At 48.5% G+C, this 14,758-nt stretch overlaps 1 protein-coding gene across 3 annotated transcripts in view; it reads right to left on the bottom strand.

The window, feature by feature from the left end:
• The window catches only part of RPS6KA3 (ribosomal protein S6 kinase A3), a 1,283,345-nt gene that overhangs the window by 1,023,449 nt on the left and 245,138 nt on the right, over window positions 1-14,758 (bottom strand). For all 3 annotated transcript variants that reach the window (XM_069637077.1, XM_069637076.1, XM_069637078.1), the window contains exon 3: window positions 7,949-8,065. In XM_069637077.1, the coding sequence (XP_069493178.1) occupies window positions 7,949-8,065 (117 nt within the window). The remainder of the gene's footprint in view (window positions 1-7,948; window positions 8,066-14,758) is intronic.

Below are 14,758 nucleotides of genomic sequence, written 5' to 3'. Positions count from 1 at the left end.
AACCCTCCTGGCCGATGTGATGGTAATCAAAAAGGCCCTCTAAGGGACAACAACCTAAGCAAACAAGAGTGCATATGCTCAAATGGAGCCACCATAAGAAACGTGAGAACCAGGTTAAGTTCCCAATCTGGAACAAAGGGAGTTGGCGGTAATTTGTTGAGAAGGCCTTTTAGGAATTGGGCCATGACCGGTATGGTAAAAAAGGACCCTTGATCCGGGGACCTTTGAAACAGAAAGGGCCGCCAAATACCCCTCGACTGTTGCAATCCAAAGGCCTGAAGAGGCTAGTGACAGAAGAAACTCCATCACTACTGTGGTAGGGAAAGAGGGGAGGGTCAACCTTGCACTCCCTGCTCCACGCCTCAAATCTTCACCTGCACGCATACAGATATCTTGTAGACTTTCTGCGTGCAGCCAGCAAAGACCTCAAGAACTTACTCGGAGAGGTCCTAGTCATCATAAATCATCCGCACAAGAGCCACGCATGTAGGTTGAGGGAATCCGGGTAAGGTGCAGAATCCGACCCTCTAACAAGGTGAGGCGATCCGGCTGCTGAGGTGGACAGATCCAAGAGGTCAGACTACCAAGTCGTCCTTGCCCAATGCAGGATGATTAAGACCAGGGTAGCACGAAACCACTTAAGCCTCCTGAGAATCCACAGACTGACAGAGGATCGGAGGGAATGCGTAGTGGAGAGGGGAAAGTCCAATCAACCAGAAAAACATCCCCCGGTGGACCGTTCGCTGGGAATTCCCTGGAGCAAAACTTTTGCACTTCTTGTTGGCCTCCGTGGCAAACAGATCCCCTGTTGGGGTACCCCAGAGAGCGACAACCTCTTCCAGGACTTCCTGGTACACTTCCCACTCATGTGAGTAAGTGCTCTGCCTGCTCAGAGCATCCGCCAAACTGTTCACTAGCTGTGCCAGATGAACTGCTGAGGCAGAGTTTTGATTCTCTAGAAACCAGACCAACAGTTGCATCGCTTCTGTGCAGAGGGGGCGGGAATGCTCTCCACCTTGCTTGTTCAAGTAGTGCATTGGTACCGTGTTGCCTGTCGCAATGAGGACATGCTTCCCTTTGAACGATGGGGCAAATACCTTCAGAGCAAGCCTGATGGCTCGCAATTCCAGCCTGTGGTTATGACACCTGGCTTGCGACGCAGTTCAGAGGCCACTCATCAGAAAGTCCTCTCAGTGAGCGCCCCAACCCTTCAGGGACGCATCCGTGACCACGCTGATCTAGGCCGAGGAGGCCAGAAGGGTTCCCATGCACCATAAGATACTTGCACCTGTCCCACCAGCAGAGTCCGTAAACTATCTGGTTGGACACCATGAGAGGATCTGAGAGAGCTCCCAGATACTGAGACCACTGGTGTCGTAGGAGCCACTGAAGGGATCTCATGCCCAGTCTGGCCTTTGGCACCAGGAAAATGCAGGAGGCCATGAGGCCCAAAAGGTGGAGAAGGGAAGCCGCTGGTAAGGTGGCGTGGTTCCGGAACAACTGGACCATCTGTTGTATGTGGTCAGCTCTCTCCTCAAGAGAGAGGGCCTTCTCTGCCAGAGTGTCTAGGCCTGCCCGATGAACTGAAGCCTTTGGACCGGTGTCAAGTGGGACTTCTTTAGTTCAAAGAGCCTGTGCAGTAGCAGACAAGTGTCACCTAGAGGAGTCAAAACCTGCTCCGCTGACTTCCCCCAGATCAGCAAGTCGTCCAGGTACAGGAATACGTGGACTCCTGAGGCATGCCGCAAGTACCGCCATGAGCTTGGTGAAGACCCTTGGAGCAGAGGTCAACCCAAAGGGCAGCCCTTCGAACTGATAGTGCTTGTCCCAAATGAGGAACCGCAGCAAATTCCTGTGCTTCTGCTATATGAGCACATGGAAATAAGCCCCCTGCAAGTCTATGGACACCAGCCAGTCCTGAAGCTTGAGAGCGTGGAGAATTTCTCTCCACGTCACCATCCTGAATTTGTCTTTTCTCAGGAATTTGTTTAGAGCCCCGAGGTCCAGAATGGGACAGAAACCTTTTTGGGTACCAGGAAATACCAGCCTGACCCTCTATGATCGGGGGGGGGGGGGCACACCTCTTCCATGGCACCCTTCGACAACAGGGCGCTCAGTTCTTCCTGGAGCTCCTGTCCCGGTTGGCTCAGTGGAGAGGGCAGACTATCTGAAAAAGGGGGAGACAAACCCACTGAATCAACTGCAGGACCCAGGCATCTGAGGTTATTATCCTGCCATTGGGACCAATGTCCTGCCAAACATCCACCAACCGCCATCTTGTGGAAGGGGAAAATCAAAGCAGCTTTGAAGGTGCCGTAGCCCCAGCCACTGCTGCCATCTTACGGGACGCGAGAAACACCTCTGCCTGGCTTGTGGGGGCTGCGCTCTCCTGCCATAAGGCACATAGCGCCTATAGCCGATGCCTCTAGAAGCAAAAGCTGAAAGCAGGCATAGCTCGCTGCGCAGCCAGAGCCAGCAATTTAGCAATTTTAGACTTCTTGAATGTCTCTGAAGAGTCATCTGCTTTTTGACCGAAAAGCATCTCCCGCAAGGCATGTCCAGGAAGCAGTTTTGTACATTGGGAGAGAAATCTGAAGTTTTCAAATGGGCCTGCCTGCTCATAACTACGCCATGTAGCAGCCAACCCAGTCAGTGATGTCCAGGCTTGTTTGCAAGGACTGCTTGGCAGTTTCCATCTCATCCTCCACCAGCTGTATAAATTTGTCTGGCATATGACCTTCAAGGACATATTCTGCTGCATGCTCTACAGCCTTCCACAAACTGTAGGAAAACTCAGCGAAACCGCAAGCTACGTTTGTGGCTTTAAGAGCCATGCTGCCGGAGGTAAACCCCTTTGTCAAAGCGTCCATCCTTTTCCCTTCCCTGTCCGTTGGGAGATTTGAGGTGGATGCAGCGGGCCAGGAAGATATAGTGGCAGTCTGAACTTCCAGCACTTCCGGGGAAGTGTGTGTTGAGAGGAAGGACAGAAGGGTCCCCTCTTACCGGCTTGTACTTCCGTGACTTTGGTACTTGCGGGAGGCACAGTGCATGGGTTGCGCCAGATGGAAACCAAAGGGTCAGCTATGGCCTGATTTAAGGGCATGTTGTGGTCAATAGCAGGGCCCTCATCCAGGATGTCCCTGGGGTCATACCCTTGAAGGGGGGATGGCAGACGACTTAAGTCAAGACTGTCAACCACTTTATCTACCAGTGTCTGAAATGTGTCATTAGTGGGAGTGCTGGGTTGTTTCTGTTGCATCTCAAGGTCTGGAGATGTGTCCAACCTACTGGCATCTTGAAGGCCCTGAGCAAGTGCCATCAAATTGTCTTGATCCTTGAAACAGTCAACGCTGTCGAAACCCACAGAGATTAGGTCGTCCTCACATTTCTCGGCTTGATCAGGGCTGAAAACCGACCTCACGGAGTCGAAAAAAAAGCCAGTCTACCACAGCGGGTGGTATGCGTCGACGTCGAGGGCTTATCCTTTGGATCCGTAGGTCTGGATGCCGAGCCGGTGGATTAGGTATCAGCGCTGATAGCTCCGACAGCTGGTGGGCGCAGTGGAAGAGGCTTCTAGAGGGCAATTTTCTGCGCTCGTTGAGCACGGAGCTCGAAAGCTCAGTCAGCGCCAAAGGCCTTGGCAAGCGTGGGGTCGGGGGTACCGGGCCCCACTTTTACTGCCGAGGCCTGCTGGTCAGGGGTGGGAGCGGGTCAACAGCGGTCTGTTGATGAAACATGGCAAGCATTTTATTTTTTAAACAAATTCCATTCTTTCCGAGTGGTCGGTCCTCCAAGGAGGAGTACGATTCCCACCGATTATGTTGTTGCTTCTTCAGTGAGTAAGAGTAGGAGGAACGGCTTCCGGAGTGGGACCTCTTTAGTTTTCTTGCAGTGCTGGAGACTTCGGCAGTGGTCAGCCCAGGGCCAGCATACCGGCTCTGTCTCGCAGGGAGTTGGGTTGCATCTTGGCGGAGGCCTCTGTGTCGTGAGTGGAGCCCAAACATCACAAACAGACGTAGTGCAGGTCAGTCACTGACATTTTGGCCTCGCAATCAGAGCAACGCTTGAAAACCAAGATCCGGTGCAAAGACCTAGTCGATGTAAATCAAAGAAATGTAGTGAAACATGTTGAATGAACTTGAGTAGGTTCCTGATTCAGCGTGTGAGTGCGCGAAAAAAAGGAACTGAGGCATGGGGCGTAGTGATGTGGTATATGTATGGCGCCTGACATCACATCGAGGCGATCGACCACCGCGCAAGACTGATTGACGATCAGTGCCTGATTCGAGGTCCACTACGCCCCCTGTGAAAATATTTCTGAGCAGCAGAGCTGGACAAGGTTATCTATCAAGATGAGGAATTTGCGGGAGAATAGCAATCCATTGAAAGTAAACTTTGTATAAGTAAAGGCATTAGCCAGAAGAAGGAACTCTGCAACTAACATCCGACTGATGGCGGAAAAAAAACAATCTGAGGGACCTTGACGCATGAATGACCATGGGTACAGGGGACGTCAGACTAGGGATAGTATTACTGGCATGCCTTGTCGAAGTCCCTTTGAGTTTAAAAAACCAAAAAATGTAATACTCCGCAGCTATCATTAGATGTCAGTATATGTACAGCATGTGATCCAAGCAGCACCACCATAGAGAGACAGAGACAGAGAGACAATTCTGATTATATTCCCAGTCGTTCCACTGCCACCTGGTGGAGTGAATTGATAACTGCAGAAGCGTAATGCAAACTAGTACAATTTTCACTCGCAATTTGCGAGTGGAAATTCTGTGCCCTGGTAGGTGCACTGTATTGCAATACATCTGAAGATGCAGACTGCATGGAACTATTCAACACTACTTTGCTTAAGCATGTAGTTCGTTTTGTATATGCATTATGTAATGGGAAAAAAAGTAAAAGACTAAGCAGAGTGGATCACTGAACAGGCAGAGAACTGGGCAAACTGGTGCTCGAGAAATCTTCGTTGGGGCCCAGGATCTAACCAGTTGACTAACAGACTCCAAAATAGGTCTGAGAGGCTAATTATAGAGATCGGACTCTACAATACCCACTGGTGTGGGACCAAGAAGCTGTTTCTGTAGCACTCTCAAACTACCAAACAATTTGGATAATGCCCAATGAACGCTGGGGCCAATTGCCATTCTATCAAAAAGATATTTGCAATTAGCAGGGGTATCTATACCCTGATATAGCAGCCTCGAAGACTATATTTGTCAAAACACACATCCGCTGTGAATTACAAACAGAAAAAAATTGCAACTATAACATATGGACTATGTAACTATCTGTATGGTATAGGCAACTTGATTATCTTAATGTCAAGCACAAATCGCCAGCACTAACCTATCATATGCGAACTGGGCCAACTAGGAGTAGTTTTCGGACATCTTTCAGGGTAGCCGGTATAAAGAAACGGGGAGATAAACTAGGTCAAGATGTTTGGGATCGGCTCATGGGTTGAGCACCTGCTGCACAGATGAATGCAACCTATAACAAGGGGGTTGTCCTACCCTCTATAAATCTGAGAGGTGTATGGAGGAAGTTCAGTGTACACTGTTTTTTTTTAAGACCCCAATGGGAGCACATATTCTGGGCAACCATTGAGAAAAGCAACATGCTTGCTGATGCTAAACACATGACTCAAAACATATATAAAACGAATTTTTAATTTTTCATTTAGCTTTCCATCATAAGCTTTTTTTAAAACTTTTTTGTGCAGCAATTTCAAGTTGTTTCTTTGCATAGCAATCCATGATGTCCATTCATGAAATAACATACATAGCTGAAAATACACTGTAGAAAAACTTTACTCAATGACATGCGATGTGGGTTAGTCATTTGTGCATATGATCAACAGCTTACAAAACAAAGTGTCCCATGTCATTGAGAATGAAGAACACGCTGTGAGAGTGCAAGTCGAGGAGACGGTGAATCTAGGTCTCCTGTGCCCGGCTAAAGTCTGACCTTATATTCGGTCGAATGGTTCACAGACAATATGCAGATGAATGCAACCAGCAGGTCACAGAACTAGGATTGCCATCAAAATCATTTGGCAGTGGGATCATGTACATTTTCAAAAAGGTGTTCACTCATCAATATGATGCACCTTTCCCAACAAAATGAAATATATTTGACAGTATGAGATTTAGATACACTAACGTAAACTTTACTGAAAAACACAGACAGTGAAGTGTTTTACGATAGCAATACTGTAATTATGCATTATGTATAAACTTACATTTTTAGGAATCTAATTGCAGGATTGACTTTCAACACATACTGGTCTTTGCCAAACATGACAGTTAGCTTAACAAATGTGTCATCCTGTTACTTGTTTTTTCAAATATTTGCAAACCAGTTTTACTTGCCTAGCACTCCCCCACAGGCCTTTGGTACTTTTAAGGGTGGAGGAGAAGACTACTGCTGCTGCACTCTCTCTTCATTAGCCCCTTTGAACGTGCAGTGAACATAGAAAAGAGGGAGGAGAGCGCCCTGAGGGCAAGGGTGAGATGTGCTTTTGTTGAACAGGGTAATTTAAATAGCTATCTGTGCTGCACAAGTGTCAATTTAATTAGCAAACCTACAGAATTGATACGAGACACTGCTTTGAACACCTTAAATGTACATCTATGAGCAACTATGCACAAGCATAATGTATCAAGTGAAGAACACTACAAAACAGAAACAGCATCTTTCAGAAAAAGGTTAAAAGTTGCTCAGGTTGGTCTGATCTCAAATCTCATCTGGGAGGTGTCAAAACAGAGGGATGATTAGAGGATGCGAGACAAAGTAAATCTTTACAATGACTTATTCTTTTATCCTCATCAATCACACCCCACCTACGCTCCTGGCTGCCTCCTTCAGGGATAAAACCGCTGCTTTCACTGTGCCTTTTCTAGCGATCACCGAACTGTATCAGGTGCTTGTTGACCTGGACCCCAACACCAAGTACCCGTCGCACTCCCCGTGTGGTTGTGATTAGGAATATTCAATTAACAGCTGGATCTCATGGCTGTCACCTCGGCCTCGCTGCAGGAACCTGGACGTAATCGATCTTTCCACAAACTCTTCTCTCAACTTCCTCCTCAGGAGAAGGAACACACAAGGTACACAAGTCTGCCCTTGGAGAAGGTTCATAAATGGATCTTTTAGAAAACTTCTCAGATTACAGCTGGAGCACAAGCTGCCCACTCCACACAAACTCTCCGGACCATCTCCTATCCAGGCATCGGGGGAGAGGAGCTTCTAATCAAAATTCATGATACGACAGCAAGGAATGGGCACGCGGGAGTGGCAGAATCACCCAAATACCTCTCTGGGGCCTGCATCAGAGGTGGAGGTCTCCAGGAACAAAGGTTACCCTAGGTCCATCTCCTAGCCTCAAACATGTAACTGTATCACATCAGGTAGTTCCCAGTTGAGTGGCTTATACTACAAATCACTTTTAAAGTTAAGAAGTCTTACTAGAAGGAGGTGTTAGCCAGAACAGCCTATATTCCAAGAAGGTGCATATAGCACAATTGAATTTTCTTGGCAAGAGAACGAGGGCCAAGCCATGCATACATAGTAATACAAGGCAATGGATATTTAACATTAGGCAGCATCTTAGCGGTAGCCAATTAAGAGAACGGTAGAACGGGGCATGAGAATTGGTTGAATCTTGTCGGTTGATTGCAATTAACCAACAAAATGTGCACATCATGGCAAGGAACACTTACTCTATCAAAAGCATACCGACCATGCAATTCTGACGTGGCTCTGAAGTACAGGTGAATGTCCGGTGATGGCTATTGGATGGCGCTGTGGCGTGAGAATTGCAATGGCTTATTCTACTTTAAAAATATAGAAACTAAAATACGTTTTGTTTCAAATAGTGTAATTAAGCGCACCTTTCACCAATATTAAATAAATCGGTTTGTCAGCTTCAACTTACCTTTCCAAAAGACCCCTGCCCCAGTACTTTGAGGAGCTCAAAATTTGAAGAGTCTGCTCTTTCATGCCCTTCCTTCACATGGTGAGTAATTGCAATCTCTTTAATACTTCCTTCTTCCTGTCAAGTAAAATTAATAAACATACAAGTAAGCCCATTTGGCAACTTTTTTTTGGTTTGTCGCTCAAAGTCCAACAACATTGTTCAGATTAAGCATAGTCTAATAGGTTTATCAAAACACATTTTCATTTCACTAGCTATCCTAAACTAAATTCATTTTTATGGTTTGATAAATACATTTCCAACAGGTAAACACACAGCCATGAAGACGACAGACAACAAAGACTCTTTCCATTATAGGCATGCAGCATGCATGCATAGCCCCTCCCACCCACTCAAATATAGACTTCATAGAAAATGACCAATTTTGGAGCAATCTGTATTGAGCAGAATCGGTAGTAATCCCTGCAGCCGCCTTCCAAATGGAAGGCGGACATGAAGATGTTTTAACTCCAAAAACAAAGTTAATTCTGGGATAAACTTTTGGAAATGTTATTAAATGAATTATATAATGAAAAATGTGTTGTAATCAGACGTTTAAACAATTAAATATGCTTAAAGTTTGTATATTTAACTAAATGCACAATAAAAATAAAAAGAAATTGTAGGCATGTGATGACAGTCAACCATTTCAAATGAACACCGGTGAAAAAGCAAGATTTTGCTTTTGCAGGCAAGTTCACCATTGACGCCTATGGAAACACCTGGCATGCACAAATATCTAGTCTATTGTAACATCACCACAAAAGTCATGAGTAAAATAACCGGATTCAGAATGGCACATTGGAGAATCACATGTTTCTAGTTTCTGCTTTGGGAAAGTGAGCACGTTCCAATTAGGTGTTCCCCACTCAAGTTCGTTGTTGTAGCAGGTTTGGGTGTGAAAAGGCGACTAAAAGTCTGAAAAGTGTACTTTCTCTTAACGTGATCCCACGGATCTATCTATAGCAACTACAGCTGTCTTTTTCAGATAATAACTTTTCCAAATTATCGGAGCACCCAGTTCAACATCAGAGTGACTGCTCAAATACAAGGGGTTGCACCATTTAGGTTTCCATAAAGTGTGGTAGGCTAGCAATTGGGGTTGGGGCACAAGCAATATACTCTGTGGTAACGCGCAGACACAAAACCAAAGTATATCCCCTTCTCAGTGGTGTCTCCAAGCAGACCCCCATGATGCACGCCTTTGCTGGAACAGCTAAAGAACCAATAGAACAGAACCCACCCTTCTGCTGACTTACCATAGCCCCATGAATGCCACAGACGGTTTGAGTAGCAGCAATGAATACACAGCATAGAAATAAATGATTTTGTATGGACGAAGTCTATAAACTGAAGCAACGTAAGGCTCTTGCAAAGTGGCAAGAATGTGCATAGGAAGAAAATAGGCAATTTATTTTATCCAACGCACGTCATACTGGAGACCAGTCTCCAAGCACAGGACTGGGATTTGAACCAGCGCTGTCTTGCTTCCAAGATAGCCGTGTTGCTCCCAAGCTATCCTCTGCCCAATAAGGTAAGAAGATAAGAAGAGTAAGATAAGAAGAGTTCTGGGTTTCCTCCTTGAAGAACTAACTGTTGCGAGTGCATTAGTTGTCAAAGGGAACACTGTTCAGTTAATTCAGCAGGCTGAGTAAGTACTTTCCGGCACCAAGTAGATCATGGCTTGGCTTAGCTGGAGCCTCTTGGAGACCACAAATATTTAAAATCTGTGGCATTTCTAAAAAAATCGGGAGCGCACCATTTTAGAAATGCAAGTTTTCATATCGTTTTCTGTAAATGGCAGTAAATGAATTTAAATTGAACAACATCGCATCTATTTGTCCCACTGAGACCTTATTACCATTAGAAGTACAACCTTTCTGTGAACGAAAGCTGTACATAGCAATTGGGTAGGTTTATTAGAAAGTTAAGGTCTGAACATGCACAGAAAAATAAGTCAATATTTTGGAGCATCCATTTTGCACAAAAAAAAGTTTGCCAAGTACTCGGGTCTAGCTAGACAAACAGGTACTGTTAATCCACGTTCTGGCAACAAGTGGAATTTAGTTTTAGATCGATAACAATATAGCAGATGAAAAACGTGTTTGACAAGTCCAGAACCAATCTCCTCATTTCTTGAATATTGCTGTCCCGGCAACTAGTATCTTCCAAAATATAGGGCTGCAGGAGCCAAGCCCTCAGGTTCAGCGATCCTGGGTCGTGGTGAAGGATTGCGCCTCCTCTGGTGAGAATATCCAGACTCACTGACAGCTTGATCGGAAGCGGCGCTGGTAGGCTGAGAAGGTCCGGGTACCAAAACTGGCTCGAGTATCATCCTGCATTGGCACAGCCAGAGCGTGCGGATGACTCGTAGCAGGAGCGTCGGCGGAGGAAATGCATACAGAAACAGGCCGTCACAGGAAGGAGAACGCATCTCCCCAGGCTCCTCAGTTGGTGGCATCTGCTGGCAAACCTCTGGCATTTGGAGTTCACCACTGTCGCAAACAGATCGATCTGGGGCCTGCCCCAGTTGATGAAGACGCTGTCCACCTGGTCCTGCCGAAGTTCCCACTCGTGGCAGGAGCGCAACTCCCTGCTGAGGGAGTCTGCAATGGTGTTCGACTGCCGCTAGTTGAAAAAGGGACAAGGAACATCTCTTGTCCAACGGCCCAGCACCACAAGTCCTGCGCTTCCTTGGAGATTGCTGGGGATCGAGTGCCCCCCCCCCCCCCCGTTTCCTGATGTAGAACATTGTGGTGGTGTGGTCTGAAGATCCTCACCACCTTGCCCTTCTGAGATGGAAGGAATGGCTTGAGGGCCCAGAACACTGCGCGTAACTCCAGGATGTGGATATGGAGATCCTTCCCGTCTGGCAGCCACAGGCCTCTGGTGTGCCGACGCCCGGGGTGGGCTCAGCAGCCTTCCAGGGAAGCATCTGTGGTGACCGTCTCCTGGTATGGGGGGGATTTGAAACCCCAGGCGATGTTGGAGTGGACACCCCATCACTTTATCGCCCGATGGTACTCTTCGTCGAGCGGGATATTGTCTGTGAAGCTTCCGGACACCTGTATCCAGCGAGCGTCCAGGAACTCCAGACGAGATCGCATCTAACCTGCAGAGCCGGATAAGGTAGATGCAAGACGACATGTCGAGCAACGACGATGGTATGCACCGTGGCAGTCTTCAACCCGTTGCACCTTCCCTTGAATAGCAGCTACTCTCTCCTCCGAGGGCGACGCCAGGCAGGATAGCGTATTGAGTCTGGATCCTAGGAACAGCACGTTCGGATATGCTGTCAAGCAGGACTTTTGATAGCTGGAGAATCCCAGATCCGTCAGCAGCTGGATGGTTACCTCCGTGTGCAACAGCCAACTCACGATCAGGCACAGATGAGCCAGTACAGGTATACATGTATAACCTGTAGAAGCAGATGGGCAGTCACTGGTGCCAGGCACTTCGTGAACACTCTAGGGGGCTACTTAAAGTCCAAAAGTAGGACCTTGAACTGGTAGTACTGTCCCTGCACTACGAAGCGTTGAAACCTTTGGTGTTTCCTGTGAATGGGGACGTGGACGTGGACGTAGGCGTCCTCCAGGTCCAGCGACGTCAAGAAGTTGGCCGAGCACGTGTTACGTGACCATCCTGAATTTTTGGGACTGGTGATCTTTGTTCAGACGTCGCAGATCTGGAATGGGCCTCCAGCCCCTGGCTTCTTTCGGACCAAAAAGTATCTGGAATAGACACCAGAGTCCCTGGGGAACTAGCTCATTCGCCCTTTTTCGTAGCATGGCCCGTACCTCCTCCAAGAGATGAGGGATGTGCTGCTCCCAACAGGCCACCGGAGGAATCCGCAGACACCTGCATTGAAATTCCAGGGTATGTCCTTGGGCGAGAGTGTCCAGCACCCATCTGTCAGTGGCTATCTTTTCCTACTCGCTAACTAACCTACACAACCGGCCTCCCACCGGGGTGCACAGGTTGGGGGGCCAGACGTCCTGGTCGGTTCAGGCTTGCTTCTGCGCCAGCATCTTGCCCTGCGGGCGACGCTGTCCTCTGCCACAACAGGCCTGGGAATGGATCTAGAAGGTTGAAGTACAATGAGGAGAAACCTTTTGAAGACCTGCTCAACTTTCCTGTGGGAGAGCAAAAAGAAGAGCAGTGCTGCTGGAGGGTGCCCAGGGAACGGGCCATCTCTGTATCCACTTCGACAGCCTGTAGGGAGTCGACGACCTTCCCGAAATGGTTCTCTGTCAAAATGCATGTCCAGTACCTTTGCTTGGACCTCCAGCCTTGGCAAAGGCAGACACTGTCGGCAAGGTCCAGCGCCACTAATGGCGTGATCCGATGCTATCCCCCACCCCTTCCTGGAGCAATTACCTCCATCTTCTCGTTGTTGGGGAGGAACGCCAAAAATCGGCCCAGCTTGTACCACAGCTCCCAGTTGAACCTGGCTAGGATCGCCAGTGCATGGGCTGCCTTGATGGTGGACACCGCAATCTAAATCATCTTCCTTCCCATGGCGTCCATCTTCTTCCCCTCGCTGTCTGGAGGGACTGAAGACTAGGACGGGTTAGCTGACCAGTTTCCACGTGACTGCTGAAACCACCCAATCCAGCGATTGTTGCGACCTCAGGCACTTGGGTGTGTATTCCAGCACTGGGTACTTCCTCTCGAGCCTCTCCCTTTTTGCCGGAGCTGTGCAAGGGTTCAAGAGGGCCAGGTGCTCCTCCGACACATCTAGAAGGGGCACCACCATGATTGTCGTCCTCGTGCCTCTAGAACAAGAAATGCTCCTTCCTGGTTTCTTCAGGCACAAGCTGGAATAGCTTGGAGGCTCTGGCAATCATGGACTGGAACGGCCCCACCTCATCCAGTGGGGATGCCCTAGACTGTGGAGACCCGCCGCCCGCTGCAATGATATCATAGTCGTCCGTCGTAGTCATGGCTGTATCCATCCCGGGGTCTGGGTCTGCTGGTGGAGAGGGGGCCTGATGCAGATATGAAGGCTGAAATGAGGGCATCAGATGACGCTTCCTCTTCACTGGCGGCTAATCAGGGGCCTGTGGGACCATTTGAACTGGGCTCTGTGGCATCCTCTTCTGGATCTCCAACAAGGTGTGGAGGGTCGACAGGATGTCCAGAGATACATCCCTTGGCTCAGCTGGCATAAATTGGAACACTAGGCCCCACGCCATTGTAGTCTGCGGCCACGTCTTCTTGGACTGTTTGTAAGGACTCCAGGTCCTCGTCCGTGGACTAAATTTACATGGTATGGGCGATGGCATGGGACTGATCTGGGGCGTCCTTCCCCCAATAACCCCTTTTTCCACCCGAGTGGCTAGAACCGGCTTCCGAGATGGTGTCTCCTTCTCAAACGTGCCAGCAGACTTTGCCAAAGTCACTGCAGCAGTTTCATGCCTCGGGGCAGGGATACATTCTGCGCTGCGGGGACTACCTTCACAGGGTCAGCTCCCTTAGCCTTCGTGAGAGCAGCCGCCACCAACTATCACTGAAGTCTTATCCTGTGTTGATTGGGCTTTCTTGGGCAGTTCAGCCTTCTCCATCCACGGCTTCTCCCGCAGTTTAGCAAGGTTGGACAATTTCCTTTGAAGAGGGGCTTGATTACCAGCTGGCAATGGAGGCAGAGAGTGGTGTCGATCGTGCCCTGTCCACCGTAGGACCAGCTTCGGCAGCGACCCCGGTGGACCCAAACTTTCGGTTCTTGGCCTCGTCTTGGGCCCCCATAGATGAGGCGCCCTCAAAGGACTTAGAAGACCGCTCCTCGGACCGGCTGATCCTGGGTGAGGCATAACCCGGCTCGGAGCATGGGGCAGAGGCCTTGGTGTTCAGCAATGCCACCAGTCTACTACTCCCATTCTTCATTGTCTTGGAGAAATCCAGGCATATCTCGCATTCTCCTTCCTTGTGGTCTGGATGCAGGCAGTAGAGGCATTGCAGGTGCTGCTTCAAACGCATTGCTTAGCCCACACTTCGTGCAGGACTTGACGCGGGATCTTCCCTTCCTTCTCCTCAGTCATGGTCGGAGGGTGCAAAGTAGGCCCGATGGCCTTCTGGAAACTTCTACGATCTTCGCCCTTGAGGGGTGCTGAAATTCACAGACAACGGATCCCCGCTGTCGGCAGATGGAGAGCCCACTGGCTCTTTCGGAACAAAAATTGAACCCTTTTCAGTTGAAAGCACACAAATTCGAGGACTCCCAACACTGAAGCGTGCAGTAAAAATCTAAAGATGGTTGCCAGAGGAGGGGCTTAGGGAGAGGACTGTCATTGGATGGGGGCAGTATGACCCAGAGGACAGTGATTGGTTTAAAGGAGAAATACAGTTTGAAAGTGAAAGTGAAACTGTTTCTTTTACTGAGGATTCCCAGTCTGACGATGGGCAATATTCATGGGCATGTGAATCCATGCCAGACCCCATGCTGGAGAAGGTGATAAGTTCCTGAATTTGTACAGCTTTAATAATGTGCCGATTACACCACTGGCAGCATTTTGGACACAGGATAGATGCCAGATTAGGCTGGTAGACAAGCAAGAATAGCATATGACATTCTAAGTAAAACATACAAGGGGTGGGTGGAAATTGGAGTGCCCAAACATGTAACATCAGTACTAGCGCACGTGGGGATAGAGCAGGCAACGTCATCCCGATGAATTGAAATCAGAATTGTGGGGCAAAAGACAGTGCACTCGTAAGGAAGTGCAGCCAGTAGATAACATGTGCAGCGTGGGAGAAGATGGTGAGTGCTATAGG

The sequence above is a fragment of the Ambystoma mexicanum genome, chromosome 7p (assembly GCF_040938575.1).
Source record: "Ambystoma mexicanum isolate Mex_15411 chromosome 7p, UKY_AmexF1_1, whole genome shotgun sequence".
NCBI classification, from domain to species: domain Eukaryota; kingdom Metazoa; phylum Chordata; class Amphibia; order Caudata; family Ambystomatidae; genus Ambystoma; species Ambystoma mexicanum.
This window is presented reverse-complemented; position numbering and strand designations above follow the sequence as displayed.